Source organism: Malania oleifera, chromosome 2 (genome assembly GCF_029873635.1).
Source record: "Malania oleifera isolate guangnan ecotype guangnan chromosome 2, ASM2987363v1, whole genome shotgun sequence".
In the NCBI taxonomy this organism is placed as follows: Eukaryota; Viridiplantae; Streptophyta; class Magnoliopsida; order Santalales; family Ximeniaceae; genus Malania; species Malania oleifera.
Window position 1 is genome coordinate 17,746,479 of NC_080418.1, and position 16,164 is coordinate 17,762,642.

At 34.1% G+C, this 16,164-nt stretch overlaps 2 protein-coding genes and 1 non-coding gene across 5 annotated transcripts in view; all 3 read left to right on the forward strand.

Annotated features, from left to right (window-relative positions):
- Positions 1 to 4,628, forward strand: part of LOC131148910 (UDP-galactose/UDP-glucose transporter 5) — a 31,977-nt gene extending 27,349 nt beyond the window's left edge. The window contains exons 8-11 of the mRNA XM_058098873.1: positions 3,356 to 3,444; positions 3,609 to 3,695; positions 3,793 to 3,861; positions 3,940 to 4,628. Coding sequence (XP_057954856.1) covers positions 3,356 to 3,444; positions 3,609 to 3,695; positions 3,793 to 3,861; positions 3,940 to 4,056 — 362 coding nt within the window. The 3' untranslated portion in view covers positions 4,057 to 4,628. The remainder of the gene's footprint in view (positions 1 to 3,355; positions 3,445 to 3,608; positions 3,696 to 3,792; positions 3,862 to 3,939) is intronic.
- Positions 4,629 to 9,008: 4,380 nt separating this feature from the next.
- On the forward strand, positions 9,009 to 9,080 carry TRNAH-GUG (transfer RNA histidin (anticodon GUG)). The gene has a single exon. It is a non-coding gene; the product is annotated as a tRNA-His (tRNA).
- A 2,668-nt stretch (positions 9,081 to 11,748) lies between these two features.
- LOC131148844 (12S seed storage protein CRD-like) lies at positions 11,749 to 14,455 on the forward strand. 3 transcript variants are annotated; one of them, XM_058098780.1, is made up of 4 exons: positions 11,749 to 11,933; positions 12,140 to 12,363; positions 13,274 to 13,994; positions 14,117 to 14,455. In XM_058098780.1, the coding sequence occupies exons 2-4, from the start codon at positions 12,168 to 12,170 to the stop codon at positions 14,268 to 14,270; spliced, it is 1,071 nt and encodes a 356-aa protein (XP_057954763.1). In that variant the 5' UTR covers positions 11,749 to 11,933; positions 12,140 to 12,167; the 3' UTR covers positions 14,271 to 14,455. The 3 variants fall into 3 exon arrangements, with proteins under 3 accessions (XP_057954763.1, XP_057954764.1, XP_057954765.1); XM_058098781.1 differs by having other exon boundaries at positions 11,755 to 12,000; XM_058098782.1 differs by having other exon boundaries at positions 11,755 to 11,964.
- The last annotated feature ends 1,709 nt before the right edge of the window (positions 14,456 to 16,164 follow it).

Below are 16,164 nucleotides of genomic sequence, written 5' to 3' on the forward strand. Positions count from 1 at the left end.
ATGTCTCTAAGGGTATTCAGCATCTCTGCTCTCATCAAAATGACTTGGTTGGGTTATTGGTAATAAAATGGGCTAGGAACAGAGGAATCTAAAGCTGGAATTGAAGAAAGCTAAGGCTGCGACGATGAGGCTAAAGGACGGGGATTGTGGTGGTATCAGCCTGAAATTGGGAAAAAGGGCTTGGGGTGATGATAAAATGGATAAGGGTTTTGCATCAGGGAAGTGCTAAAATACCACCTTTTTTACCTAAAAGTTGAAGCTATTTGGTTGTGGGCCGGCATGTGCAGCCAAATGATAAATAACACCCATTATGGGAATATAATAGTTTTTAAACACCCCACAATAAATGTGGGAAACAAGGGTAGAACCCAGGACCTTGTGGCAGCCATTGCTCTGATACAATGTTTGATTACCACTTTTTCCTAAAACTTAAGCTATTAGTTTGTGGGCCAACAATGTGCATCAAGCTTTAACAAAAAGGATTTTAGGCAAGCTGAAGCTGTGAAGGGCTTCAATGATGGGTTGTTGGCAGATTTGATGGAGGTTTTGACAGTGAGTAGATCCAGCAGAAGTGCTGATGAAGGACTCCTTTTTGGTGTTGAAACTTCTTCTGCCATAAGACTTTGAAGCAGTGGCTGCAGCATTTTTTTTTTTATCTAATGTATTCTTCTCTAAATTTCAGAACTGTCAGTAGTTAATTATTTTTTTCTTTTTTGATTTCTGCTGTATTCTGCTTTTCTCTGCTTCACAGTGGCAACAAGGTGTTTTCTTTCTTTCTTTCTTTCTTTCTCTTTATAATTTTTTTCCCCCAAATCAGGGGGCCACTGCAAATCTGGGGAGTGGCAGAAACAACTTAAGTACAAAGTCATTAGTCCATAATATAGTTTGTTATCGTTAAAACTAGGTTAATGAAACCTTGGGCTAACAAATAGATGTCAAGGATAGGGGGAGAAATTAACATGAAACTCAGTTAATGAACAAAATCTGCTTAATCTTACATCATAACCCTATGTTTGTAGGAATCTAGGAAACCTAAAGCATAGTTGTTAGAATCTTATGATTTTCAATTCGATTAATAGGATTCATATCAATTCCACACCAAATCGATTTGAATCTTATTAGCAATTCTAAAAACTACTAAATTGTTGTCAAATCTATTGATTGACCTTGTGAATCTAACAAATCGATCCAAATTTATCGATTCACACAATTCTATCCCTATCATACCCTAACAAACCTGACTAGTATAAACTCCAAAAACAATCTTTCTTTCTTTATTGCTTTTTATTTTTACACAATTACCTTCCGTTCCTTGTCTACGTCAGTTTTGTGCTAAAAGAGGAGGAGAAGATAGAAATTTAGGTCTTATGTTGCCTTTCACAACACCATTCTTTACTCTAGGAGGAGTATAGTGCTTTGCTATTGAGAAGAGGGGGCGGAACCCTCACCATCTAAGGTGTTACTTATGTTTTGCTGTGTTGTTAAGAATGAAAGGTTGGTTTTTTGTTTATTTAGTTGTTATCATTTTTTTAGGTTAATTTTTTTTCTTTATAAAACTGGGAAAGAATATGCATGAAATATTATTTTTTTTAATTATTTATAAACACCAAAAGTTCATTTTTATTATTTTTTTCTTCATTCCTTCTCTTAAACAGCACAAAGTTCATTTTTTTAATTAATATTTCCTGACTCACTCTCTAACTTTTTTCATCTGTTTAGGTAAAGCATATACATGAAATATGATTTTTTAATTGTCAAAATTTAAATGTATTCATTATTTTTCTGCCTGTTTGTATACCAATATGTGCATGTCATCTAGAATTGATTTCTGGAAATTTGCACCGAATCTTGCAATTCAATTTGATTCTTGATTCTCGATTCCTAGAATTGAAATTTCGATTCATGATTCAAATCTAGATTTGAGAACTGTGCCCTAAAGATAAAACTATTGAAATTACAAAATAACCCCAAAGAAATAAAAAATCATAAAATAGCCCAAAGTATTTAAATGTTACTGAAATAAACAAATATCCCAAAACGAACGTAATCTATAATTTGTAAATCTTTGAGTAGAATATGGATGCTAGGAATTATCCATAGGTGGTACTCCATCATAGTGGTAGAAGAGGGAGATTTGGATCAAACACTATGCTTGGGGCAGATAATAGTGATAGGGAGTGCTCCTCTTGTCATAGGGCACATATATGTCTATTGCAATAAAATGAAGACTTCGTGGAGTTGAAGAGGGCTCGTGAGAAGAGAAAGAAGAGGAAGGGGAAAGAGAGGCAGTTGTGAGTGTGATGGGAAAATTCAAAATGTGGCATGGTCTTAATGCTGCAAAAGATGACAAGACTTGGAGGATGTGTAGTTGCTTGATTCAGACTGGTCCTATCACGTGTATGTGAAAGAAGAGTGCTTTGAAGGCGCTATAAAAAATGTGAAGAGTCTATGAAGATGGCAAATGATGGAAATGAAAAGGTGGTGGGGATTGGTATTGGGAAGGGTGAGGTGCATGATGATATTGTGAAGACCTTCAGCAAGGTGAGGCAGACTTCTGAGAAAATTTTGATCTCTTGGGAGATTTGATGAGTTGGGATTTGGCCTACGGATACTCCACTTGAGATGGAGTGGTCAGAATAGTGCAAACCCCTTTCTGGTTATGGAGTGAAGAATTCAAAGATGCATACGAGTTTGTGGAAAGAACTGTCAACAAAAGAGACAGATGTCTATGCTCTACACCCAAGACAAGCAGCATGGGGCTTGGAAGATCAACACTCAAGGGATTGAGATTTGTGGATTTGGTGAAGTGTTGGAGCTATTAAAGCTTCAATTAAATTCAATCCATGGTGGAGATTTGTTTAGTGCGGCAGTATGGCTCAAATTAAAATTAAAATTTTGGCCAGGATTCGGCATCCTGTGTGCCTTTGAGCACTGTTTAGGACGTCTTCTAATAGCTGGATGGGATGTCTGGTCCAGACAATAGATTAGGGTTATTTTCTGGGTAAGGTCTGAATATAGGAGTGGACATCTGACTTGTGGCAGTCAAAAGTTCCCTTTTTATTACACTCTTTTTGACTAGTGTCTTTTAAGTAGGGTTAACCTGTTGTTGGAAAGCACAATTAGCGTATACTTGAGAGGTTACTCTGAGAGATCATCTTTGAAGCTTTCAAGTGCGTGACCTCTTGGCTCTAAGGGGAGTTGGGATTGACTGAGAGTTCTCATGTGAGTAATGAGTGATTTGTATGTCGTGATATTTCATTGTTAGGCTGAGACTGAACCATTCGATTGTGCTTTCCTTGTATTTTTCTGTTTGTGGTTGGTTACTGATTGAGTTGCTTTCTTCATTTTGATTTAGGTTTGATATTACAGGGACATCTTCTTCCTGCAGTTGAGTTTGTTTCTCGCCACTCTCATTGTTTGTATGACATTGCAATGCTTTCTAGTGTAAGTTGTCTTTTATCTTTTTTCTGTACCCATATGACTTGTCCAGACAGGTCTTACCATTCTATTAATTCATTTGGCTTCTTGTCATTATTGTTGTTCTCTTACCTGAGCCCTGATGAAAGTGTGGCCCAACAACTTCATGTTATTAAATACTTCGATTGCAGGCAGCAACAATTAGTCAATTCTTCATTTCCTACACAATTCGGACATTTGGTGCTCTCACATTTGCCACCATAATGACCACAAGACAGGTATGATGCAAATCTCCAAATACAGACGTTTTTCTTAATTTAGTCATTCAAGACTATCCTTCTCATTCATGGCATTAAATTCTTTTTGCTGATGAAGTTGATTAGCATTGTGATTTCGAGTATTGTGTTTGCCCATCCTCTCACCTGGGAACAATGGATTGGAGCTGTGAGTCTCGACCTCTTTTTAATTTTATAGTGGATTTTTCAGAAGGCCACAAATACTAACTCCGGCACTTTTGGTCAGGTCATTGTGTTTGGTTCCCTCTATACAAAAAGCTTCTTGAGAAATGTACCTCAGAAACCTCCACTCCCAGTAGATACGCAAAATGGAGAATCTCATTCATTGAGGGGGAACCTCTAATACAGAAACAGATTTTGAGTTTTACTTTTTTACTCACATTTGATGGTTCAGGAACGAAGTTAACTGTTTGATTGAAGGAAGCCCCAAATGTAGGTGCAGAGCTGCAAGCATATCAGAGCAGATACCAAACAGGGAAGAGATGCATATTAGGAAAAGTCAACAGGGATGCAGGAGGTTGGCCTCCATCAAGACCGCTCTCCTGTAAGTGATTCTTACTTGACAGCATCCTGTTTGGTCGGATTCTAATGTCATGACACCCCATTTTGCATAGGCTAGACTAACTTAAGCTACAAAAAATGTTTTCCTTTCATATTTTGAATACAAATGATTCAAGGGAAGAAAATGTATAATGCAATTGCTCAAACAACATATTGACTTCTTGTTTATGTAATTCAGTTAACAACCCCACTCCCCCTTCCCCGGCAGCTAAAAAAAAAGAAGCGTCACATGCGCAAACTCAAACAACAGGATTTAAGAGGGAATCCCCTTTATGTATGCCTGGATATTGGAATGCAACTTGTGCAATGTTTGGTATATTAGAATGAAACAAAAGCGGATGAAGTTAAACTTTATTTATACTTTGATGAACTTTTATCCAGCTCAGTCCATTTCAAAAGTATTAAATTCCAACTCAATTTGACTACAAGTTATCGACTTGATTTAATTTTTAACTTGATATTAAAAATACATATATAAATATATATATATATATATATATATATATATATATATAATGTGTCAATGTGTATATAATATTAAATATATGTATAAAATATATATTATATTACTCATACAATATAAAAATAATAAAAATTAAAAAGTTCAATTAGATTTGAACTTAAGTAGTATTACATTGCTTGAACTTGATTTGTTTATATACTTAAATAGCTCTGAGTTGAGTCGAGTTGAATTCAAGTATCTAAGATTAGGTTTAACTCATTTGCACCCATACCCTTTAGCATGTACAAAATGCACACATGCACATTCAACTCAAAAGTGGCTTGTACATGTGTGATAAACCAGCTAGTATTGGGTCAACGAAAATTGTCTTAATGCTAGCTATATTAGTTAGGCGGTGGCATTTAGGTCTTCCATTTGTTTGCACGTCTATACTCTTTGCTAAAGAAGAAATCCAAAAGGTAGTTTTGAACTTGTGTCTTTTAGCAAAATATACTCACAAAGTCCATTCATTTTATGTACACATTTTGCTTCAAAAATTAAGTAATTCTTGTTGGGAACTTGAAAAGTTTTAGTGAAAGGAGAAAAAAAATTGAACAAATCTAATTTTTTATGCTTGGTTATTAAGGAAAGTGAAAAAGAAAATTATATATATATATATATATATATAGCAAATTAATAAATAAAATTTTAATTTTACAAGTCATTAGAATTTTGATTTTCTCAAGTTTTACTTCCACTATAGAACAAATTAATAGTATCTAATATCAAGAAAAAATTATAATTGAAAATGAATTTCATACTTATTTTTTCTTTTCTTTTTTTTTTTTCTCAAAAAAAAAAAAAAATCATTCTAATGGAACCTTATAGATAAGTTATAAATGCCATATGCAATTTTTAATTTTAAAATTTAATTTTTAGAAAAAAGCATTCAATATATTTAATTGTAATCCTCATATTTCAAATTATAAAGAACAAATATAGCATTCGTTTTCTTAAATAATAGAGAAACAATGAGAAAAAAAAAATAAAACAAAACAAAAATAGGGTGTAATTGTCATGACATACTCTCTTAAAGATTCCTTCTAAAACTACATTCCAAATTCTTTTTTTTTTTTTTTTTAAAGAGGGCGGAACCTATATTTATTTATTAATATACCCTTATTTTTGGCGGAGGAATACCGTGATTATAAGATAAAATAAAAGAAAAAGTACATAAAAACTAATACCAGCAACTAACCAAATTAGGGCAACAAAACTAAACATAACTAATAAATAAGATAAAAACATAAACACAATCAAAATCAAAACAAAATACACCAAACAAAACTCTATAATTGAACTAATGACGAACGGAAACGAGACCTCATCTATCCATTCGAAGAATACCTTTCAAATAATGTGGTAGAAGATGTTGTTTTTCATGCATTACATTGTTTTTCATTCCTCATTCTTTAGTAAGAAAATCAGCAACATTATTGCCTTCCCTATATTGATGCATCACCATGACGTTCACTCCTTCTAACTCCACTACGAGTTCCTCCCAAAATTCCCAAAGATACTACAAAGTACATCTACCTTTCCGAAACCAATCAACTACAATTCGCGAGTCGCTTTCAATAATCACATTAAAATAATACAAACTTTTGCACAAACAAATTCCTTTCCTGATTGCTTTTAATTCCGCACTATTATTCGTACCATTACCAAAATAACTTGAAAAATCGCTTTTACCATGTCATGACAATCCCGAATAATTCCTTCACTTCCTGAAATACCCAGATTGCCCGTACAACTCCCATCACAGTTAAGTTTTATCCAACCTACTGGAGGTTTAACCCATGAAATAATTTTTTCAGGCCTGTCGCAAACTCCTTGATGCTTAATTTGAAACTCATTCAAAATTTTAATGTCTAATTTTTTCAATTTTTGAAAAGAATTATTGCTCTCAGCAATAAAACTAACTCAGAATCGAAAATTTCTCTACATCTGATCTGCACTTTGATAAATTCCTTCCATTTTCGTTTTACATCTACGATTCCAGAGGCGCCACGTAATTAAACACGGAATAAATTTTACTTAGCCATCAAAGCATCAAATTCTTATTTATATTTTGTGCATATAAGAAAAAGAGAAAGAGAGATAAATTGTTATTATTGACCAAAGTGATAGACAACTATCATTATGTGTCTGATAATATTATATGGGTGGATATTCTCATTTTGGTCTAAAATTTAGTGGAGTAGCACCATTTGATAAACTTCTTAATTAATACTTTTACTTTTACCCAAATCAAAGATCTTCTAATTGTTGATTCACCTATGCTCTATTTGACTTTTTTGCCTTCCCTAAAAAAAATTGTTTCACATATTTTCATATCTTCTATGACACGCCACTTTGCATCTTTCGAATTTTATCTTATACACATTCAAAGTAGCTACTGAATAAATGAAGTTCGTATTTAGAGATTAATAATATATTCAAATGAAAAATTAGAACTATATTTAGTATTAAATCTTTAGCATTTAATTTTATTAAAAAAAATCTAAGGACTTGTTTAGTTGTGAAAAATATTTTTGAATTTTTAATTTTTCCAAAGATTATAAAGATTTTTACTTCTTTTTAAAATTTCAAGATTAGCATTAAAAAGGTATAAAATTAATAATTTGTTTAACTCTGCACAATAAGTTTTTATTATTTATCTCTAAATTTCCAAAACTTATAATATTTGGAATTATGAATTGTGGGGATTTAATTTGAATTTGTATGAATTTAGAAGAAATTTTATATATTGTTGCGGGATAAAATCAGCGGGACTGCTATTTCGATTTCCATTGACTTGAAAAGGGAAAGAAAGAAAGAAAGACTTGAAGGACCCGAGGTGTACTCTGGGAGATCACTCCGATGCTTAAGTAAGGGAAATGTTTCGGAGAGGCTAAATGCAACAGTAAGAATAGTTGGTGTGACTTTCTTTGGCCTCTTCCCCGTGTCTCTTCTTATAGGGGCTGGAGTTGACCCTTGAGTTGGTTCGTCTTTATGGCGCGGGGGCGTGAATCACTCTTGGGTCATAAAGTGTCCGTGTGCATCACTCCAACTATTTTAAGGTACCAGCGTGGATCTCTCCTCCTCTTTATGGGTTTGGAGTTGATTGCTCTCGTCAGAAGATTGAGAGGTGAGGGCTAGGTATTGACCTCCTCTTATTAGCTGATATATTTTGGACATATAATATATAATCTAAACAAATTAAAGTTTACAGTCTATATTTCATGCTCTCACATGAAAAGTAAGAGCTTAAAATCTAGAAAAATATTGAAAATATGTTTTCTAATTTTCTGGTGGTATGTTTTGTAATTATTTAAAAATTTTAAAAATGAAACATGAAATTATTTTTTCAAGCAAATAGTGTCAAAATTGTTTATTGTCATTCACTTATTTTATAAAAATGTTGTAAAAATGAAAAATTAACTATATATATATATATATATATATTTTTTTTTTTGTAATTTTTTGGAAAACAAAAAAATATAAAAGAAAACTTTTTTCTAAAACAAAATGGGTCATTAATGTTTCTAAAAAAAAATTAAGAATCTCAAAATATAAATTTAAATTACAACTCATTAATCTAGCCCTACATTTGCTAGGCCTAAATATATATATATATATATATATATATATATATATATATATATAAGTGTGAATAAAACAAAAAAAAATTTAATCAAATAGTCAAGATTATTAATTTTTCTCATTACATTATATCTTGCCCAAAAAGCACCCTTGTGTTAATGAATTAACTCAAATTTTCATCTTTATGGTATTGAGAATGTCAAATTTTTACCGTGAGAGTCGCCTTTTGGGTTATTTTACTTTGATGTTCAGGATTTTCTTTTTGAATGTGAAAAATGAGAAGGTTTTCTATTTTTCCTTTTTAAAAAAAGGGAGGTTGGAGAATCACTCAATCTATGCCAAAAAGAATATAAATGGTTTAAGAAACAATATAAATTAGCTACACTTTAGTAAAATGTATGGCTGAAAATTGGTTACAGTCGCATTTAAATGAAGAATTTTACTTGAGAAATAAAAAAAGAAAAAAAAGGAAATGATATTTGTTTTACCAATATTAAGAATGATGAATAATGTATAAAGTAAAAATTTAATCTATTATATAATTTATTTTCTCTGGTTTTGTCATCTAGTATGACGGATTAAAATTTTCTATATTTTCTATTTCAAAAGATCGGTGATTATATATTGGTTAAAGACGAATCATCAAAGTGGCTGTAGTTTAGTGGTAAGAATTCTACGTTGTGGCCGTAGAGACCTGGGCTCGAATCCCAGCAGCCACAATTTTACTCATCTTTTTGTCTCTTCTTGGAATGTATAGAAGCAAAATTCTACTATTCTTAGTTTTCATATATAATTTCATTAAATTAATATGAATCTGTCATATTTTAATTCAAATTTAGTATCCCACCCCTATCAACATTATACACCATAACATTTAACTTTTACATGTATTTTATTTTTTAGAAAATACTTTAATCTAGTTGTGTTTGACATTAATTTTTGTGTTTTTTCTTAAAATACTTTTATCCATGTTTGAGATTAAATTTTTAATTTCATATTTGAATTTGTATGAATTCGAATATTTTATTTTGTTTAAGTTCGCACAAATTTATTTTTAAGATACAAATCTCAAGCTCTCAAATACGTGTTTACATGCTTTCATTTTGACATTAATTTGACAATTCGCATGGATTTAATTAGATTGAAGGTTAACTCCAAAATTTAAAAGGTATAAAGAAGTAATGAATCGGAAAATTCCCTTGCACCCACCAATGGACAAAATATTCTATTCGTTCTTTCCTAATGCTTTTGGATCTAATCTTGACTTAGACATTAAAGAGTTGCCACTTTGTGACTAGTTTTTGTTTTGTAGGATATTTTTTGAGGACTAGAACCCTGATGAAAATTTCAGGTGATTAATATGTTAGATTTCACACTAATAATTGACATTGTCTATGTGAACTTTGAATAAAAGTCGTGTATAAATTATGAAGCGACATATAAGGATGAAGGAGTTCTCCTCATCCAAGCAGGGGACATAAAAAACAACCAAGCCATGTTTAAATTATGAAGCAACAGGTAAGAATGAAGGAGTTCCCCTCATTCGAGTAGGGGACATCAACAACAACCAAGTCATGTTTAAATTATGAAGCAACATGTAAGAATGAAGGAGTTCCCCTCATTCGAGTAGGGGGCATCAACAACAATTAAGTCATGTTTAAATTATGAAGCAATATGTAAGGATGAAGGAGTTCCCCTCATATGAGGAGGGGATATCAACAACAACCATGTTCCCAAAGGCACAATCAAGATTATCTTGTAACTTTCAGCAAATTGAGTTATGCTAGTGTAAGTCAACTTGCTCTTCCAAGACATCCAAGTCTTGTGAACATTGAGCAATCAACAAACTAAAGTCATCAAACCTACCCTAAAAAAGTATAGTACATTATAGTTTATTCCTAAGGCAGAACTATCAACAATATTGTAAATATGAACAATATGACATTGTTTAAGTTGAGCAACAAGGGACACACTCTAAAGTGTAAAGTGGAACTTTTGTCATTCTCAAAATTAAATGACAAGTACTATTATTATAAGTGGAGGCTAGTCTCTAAAAAAAAGTAGAAGTTATCAGTCAATTAGGGTCTAAAGATAGAACAATAGAAAGAATTTTGAATAACACAATGCATATAAAGAGATGTGAAACGAGAAAGCTTGGATCATTTGCGAAAATGTATTAATGCAATAGTTGCACCTTGTCTAAAGCATTGTTAATGAACATTTTAGTAGTCACATATTGATAATTATGACAACACCTAAGCCCTTAGTGACCTTGTTGACAATTACGATACTCCACACTGTATTAGGTGCCACTATATGTTGGTCTTCTATAGAAAAAGTGCTTTAAGTGCCATTCACATCTAGTGTTTGGACCTACCATGTCAGTGAATTTAATATTTAGATCGTTTGAGACTTAGTTCATTAATTGCAAAAAGTGATAAATTCAATAGTAGATTAATGGTAGTGTGAGGATATTAGAAATTCTTATAAGATTATATCTAAATATTTAACACACAACACTTCAAGTTGGGTGTTGATCATATAGAATATTAAGATAATCAATTTTATGGTAGGGATAAGAAATACAACGTTGAGTTTTTCTCTTTCAAAATTTCCGTTAAAAAGATTTAAGAATCTACTCGATTGGGTCAACAAATATATTTAAGTTATGGAGACCCAAAATGCACAAAAGGAGATTCCACAACAAGAAAATAGGAAAAGAAAGGAAAAGTCCAAGAACCATCACGCTTTCTCCTGCCAAATTAACAATCAAATTAAGAAGAGGAAGGAGGAGCCTCAACAATCCTTTAATAACTACATTCCCTAATCCTACTTTGATAAGAGATTTTGATGCAAATTTAAAGTGATGATCGACTTAGTTAGAAGAGATGAAAGTAGGAACTACTCAAAGAGATACAAAGAAGCATTGTAGATGAATAGGTCTGAATAAGGCTTGTTTTGCTTTCTAAATAACATTTAATAAATAAGACTTAACCCAAAATAACTACAAAATATTCCTTGTATGTGAATAGAAAGTAATAAAAATTTTCAAATATTATTTAATTTCACTAGAAAAGTTTACACAATAAGTGATATATGCGTAATTATTTTAATTTATTTTGTATATGTTTAATAATTTTTTTTAATTTTATTTTATTTTAATTTTTTATAATTTAGTTAAATTTATTAATATGGGTCCATTTTCAGTCACTATATAATTAAGGAAACAGTACAGTGGAGGGGAAGATTTCTTATATAATTTCTCCTTTTCGAGTGGTGTAATCCGATTATATATGGGCCCATAAAGAGCCCATAATCGGAGGCCCGTACAACAAGGGAAGAACAAATAAAACGGAGAGTGGACTCACTTGTTTTCTTCGAGGTTCGAGCAGAGAGAGAGAGAGAGAGAGAGAGAGAGAGAGAGAGAGAGTCCCCGTGTATGCAGAGAGATCCGTTGAGGGAGAGGACTCAGTCGAGTCCAGCAACGATCCCAATCGTTTCCAAAAGTATAGATGAACAGCCAGGATGGTCTTCTGCACCATGCAGATCTTAAAAGATGAACGGCCAGGATGGTCTGCGAAAATGTCCCTTGCCTTAAATCCAGTGCTTCTCTCTAGCTGTTACAATTCTTCTGTTTATGTAATCTGATTTGGATTACGAATACTGTTAACATAACTTCTATTCCTATTTATATTGCCCTTAGCCACCTCTCTTCCTCGTATCACCCAGAGAAAATTCTATTCATTTTTGCTTAATTAATTTCTGTTTGGTTCCTCAGAACTTTTGCCAAGAAAAAAAAGAGCTAGATGGAAATTAGCCTTGCCCCGAGGTTGGCCCAGAAGTTGTACGGAGACAATGGGGGCTCCTACCACGCGTGGTGCCCTTCGGAGCTTCCCATGCTGCGTGAGGGCAACATAGGGGCGGCCAAGCTTGCTCTTGAGAAAAATGGGTTTGCTCTCCCTCGCTATTCTGATTCTTCCAAAGTTGCTTACGTTCTTCAAGGTAAATTCTTCTTTCTTTTTTGTTTTGGATTCACCTTTTTCATGGGTTTATCTGTTTATCTATGACTAGGATGTCTATTTGACCGCTTTTATTTTTTTGATATGAAGTTACTAATTAATGTTCTAATTAGGTAGACAGATTGTAATTAATGGTGCCATCCTTTTTTCTTTTTGATAAAGGGTCTCTGAAGCATGTTACTACAGTTGATTAAGTCACACTGATCCATGAATCACTGATATGCCAATCTATTGGGTTTATTTTCTTGTTTCAGTAATTAGCTAGTAGAGTCTATTAGTTTTTCATCTTTCTCTTAATTCATCGTCTTTACTGTTTTATATATATATATATATATATATATATGTATGTATGTATATGACCCAATTTGTGTGAGAGAAAGACTAGTACGTGCATATGATTGAATTTCTGATCTGTTCATCACGGAATTCTTGAGATTATATATGTTTCTATGCTGTGTTGATTTTTGTTGAGTGGATGAGATTTTGTAGTTTGTCTTTTGTTGCAGTATATATTTAGTTGTTGTTGTTTTTTTTTTTTGACATAACAGCGGTAGGTATCTAAATTTTGGGAAAATGTTATGTAAACTTTTCAAAATTTTGTATGTATATATATATATATATATATATATATATTGAAGTAGTTTAATTAGAGTTATAACTTAGTTTCAAAAAACAATTCATCCTGATTAAGTAGCAACATTAGCCTCCATTAACAACCTGCAAATTAACCATGTTCCTGTATAATACAGCTTTGTGGCTTTGTTTAAATTTCCACATCACAAACCATGCTTTTGTTATGTTTACTGAATTCATGAGCCTGTTTGCTTCCATGGAGGTTTCGTTTGTCTATGTGCTGACTCCTTTTCCTCCCTCCTTACTCTGGCTTTCTTTAGGGAATGGCGTTGCCGGAGTTGTCCTCCCAGAGTCTGAGGAGAAGGTAGTTGCAATCAAGAAGGGCGATGCCCTTGCCCTCCCTTTTGGTGTTGTCACCTGGTGGTACAACAAAGAGGACACTGAGCTAGTTGTTCTCTTCCTGGGTGACACCTCAAAAGCCCACAAATCCGGTGAATTCACAGATTTTTTTCTAACGGGATCCAATGGCATCTTCACCGGTTTCTCCACCGAGTTCGTGAGCCGAGCTTGGGACTTGGATGAAAAAGTTGTCAAGGCCCTTGTAGGGAAGCAGTCGGGCAGCGGCATTGTAAAGCTGGATGGGTCTTTCAAGATGCCCGAGCCAAAGAAGGAACATAGAGATGGCATGGCATTGAACTGCGAGGAAGCCCCATTGGATGTGGACATTAAGAATGGTGGAAGGGTTGTCGTCTTAAACACCAAGAACTTGCCCCTGGTTGGCGAGGTTGGGCTCGGAGCCGACCTGGTTAGGCTGGATGGAGGTGCTATGTGCTCTCCTGGCTTCTCCTGTGACTCTGCACTCCAAGTGACCTACATTGTCAGGGGAAGCGGCCGTGTTCAGGTTGTCGGTGTTGATGGCCACAGGGTGCTGGAAACCACCATCAAGGCTGGCAATTTGTTCATTGTTCCGCGGTTTTTTGTGGTTTCAAAGATTGCCGATGCATCTGGGATGGAATGGTTCTCCATCATCACCACTCCCAAGTAAGTACTTTTCTTTACAGTTCCTCTGATTATCATGATGAGACTTGTTTGTGAATTGGTGGTCATGTGTTCTATGGTAAAAATATAGGATTCTGATGATATATATATTTTTGTGTTGGCAGTCCCATATTCACCCATTTAGCGGGAAGGACTTCAGCGTGGAAGTCGCTGTCCCCTCAGGTGCTACAGGCATCATTCAACGTGCCGGCCGATGTAGAGAAGCATTTCCGCTCCAAGAGGATGTCCGATGCCATCTTCTTTCCTCCTCCAAATTAAGAAGGAATTCTAGCTTTCATTTGTCTAGTTTCTTGACTAGTTCAATAAATTTTGTTTTTTGAAGTTTTTGTAGGGATCATTGTGTCAGACTCCTTAGTTTAAAGTGTTGATATTTCATTTCATATAAATTTTGGCATGGTCTGGTAGCCCTTTGCTTTGTTGCTTTTGCTTTGATATAATGCCCAAGCAATTTCTCTCTGCTGTCCTAAGCAATTTCTCTCGGCTGTCTTTCTCAAATTGCTTTCATTTATAAGATTTTGGCCCTGCTGTTGTGAGTGAGAACCGCTGGGCTGTAATGGATCGAAACATAAGGGAGAGAAGGAGAGAATGCGGAACAGAGGAAAGAATTATAATGGAAAGAATTCTTGTGTATTTTCTGTATTGGATCAGCATATATATATATATATATATATATATATATATATATATATATACATACATACAGTACAAATGGAATAAAAAATAGTTGGAGGCTAATTACAGGAATAATATACAGTTATTCCTAACAATTTCCCTGTAACAGAATGAAGAAAATAAAACAAAATAAAAAAAAATAAAAATTCAACAGATATGGTTATGAACAGCTGCCTGCAGCCAGTTCACCTTTCTTCATTCTTCAATAGCCCCCCACAAGATGGAGAGTAGATGTCTTCTACTCCTATCTTGGATAAGCATGAATAAAAAGCTTGTGAGCCTAAGCTCTTTGTGAGAATATCTGCAACCTGCTTTCCACATGCTTTGTTGAAATGCAACCCTCTTGAATCTTGTCTCTAATTAAATGACAATCTATTTCTATATGCTTTGTCTTCTCATGGAATATGGGATTGGTGGCAATGTGTGTAGCTGATTTGTTGTCACAGTACAAGGAAGCAACCTGTGAATGAGCAATTTGTAGATCGTTAAGTAAATACCTCAACCAAGTCAATTCATAGCTCACATTTGCCATTGCAAGGTACTCTGCCTCTGCAGAAGACCTAGAGACCACACTTTGTTTCTTTGATTTCCAAGATACCAAGGATTTCCCAAGGAACACGCAGTAGCCTGTCACAGACCTTTTAGTCTCTAGACAAGCCCCCTGGTTTGAATTACTAAAACCTCTAAGATGGATTTCAGAGTCCACTGGATAGAACAAACCCTGCCCCGGTGACCTTTTGATGAATCGCAGTACCTTGTGGGCTGCCTGTAGGTGTGGCACTCTTGGATTCTTCATGAATCGGCTTAGCATTTGGACTGAGTAAGCTAATTCAGGCCTGGTTATGGTCAGATACAATAATCTACCGATCAATCTTCTATAAAGAGCAGGCTCAGGAAGCAATTTTCCTTCTTCTTTGGACATTCTCACATTTTGATCCAAGGGAATCTTTGCTGGAGTGGAGCCAATGGTACCCGAGTCTCTTAAAATGTCCAAAGCATATTTGCATTAACATAAATGAATCCCCCTTGCTGTCCTTGCCACTTCAATACCCAGAAAATACTTCAGCTTACCAAGGTCTTTGATTTTGAATTGGTCATCAAGAGACCTCTTCAATTAATCAATTTCATCCATATTATTTCCAATAACTATTACATCATCCACATATACTAGAATAGCTGTGAAAGAGCCCTCAGTTACCTTTGTGAACAAACTATAATCTGCCTTGGACTAAATATATCCTTGGTGAATGATGAAATTTGAGAGTTTTGAGTACCATTGACGTGAGGCCTGTTTGATACCATATAAACTTTTGTTTAATTTGCATAATTTTCTCCCACTTTCATTAGGATACCCCGGGGGCAACTCCATGTACACCTCCTCCACTAAATCCCCATGCAAGAAGGCATTATTGACATCAAATTGCTGTAAGAACCACCCTTTTACTGCTACAATGGCTAACAAGGTTCTCACAGTAACCAT

Excerpts from the sequence above, each read along its gene's own strand:
- LOC131148844 (XM_058098780.1), top strand. The coding sequence starts at position 12,168 with ATGGAAATTAGCCTTGCCCCGAGGTTGGCCCAGAAGTTGTACGGAGAC. Across the intron at positions 12,364-13,273 it reads AGTTGCTTACGTTCTTCAAG|GGAATGGCGTTGCCGGAGTT; the intron begins GTAAATTCTTCT and ends GGCTTTCTTTAG. Across the intron at positions 13,995-14,116 it reads TCCATCATCACCACTCCCAA|TCCCATATTCACCCATTTAG; the intron begins GTAAGTACTTTT and ends TTGTGTTGGCAG.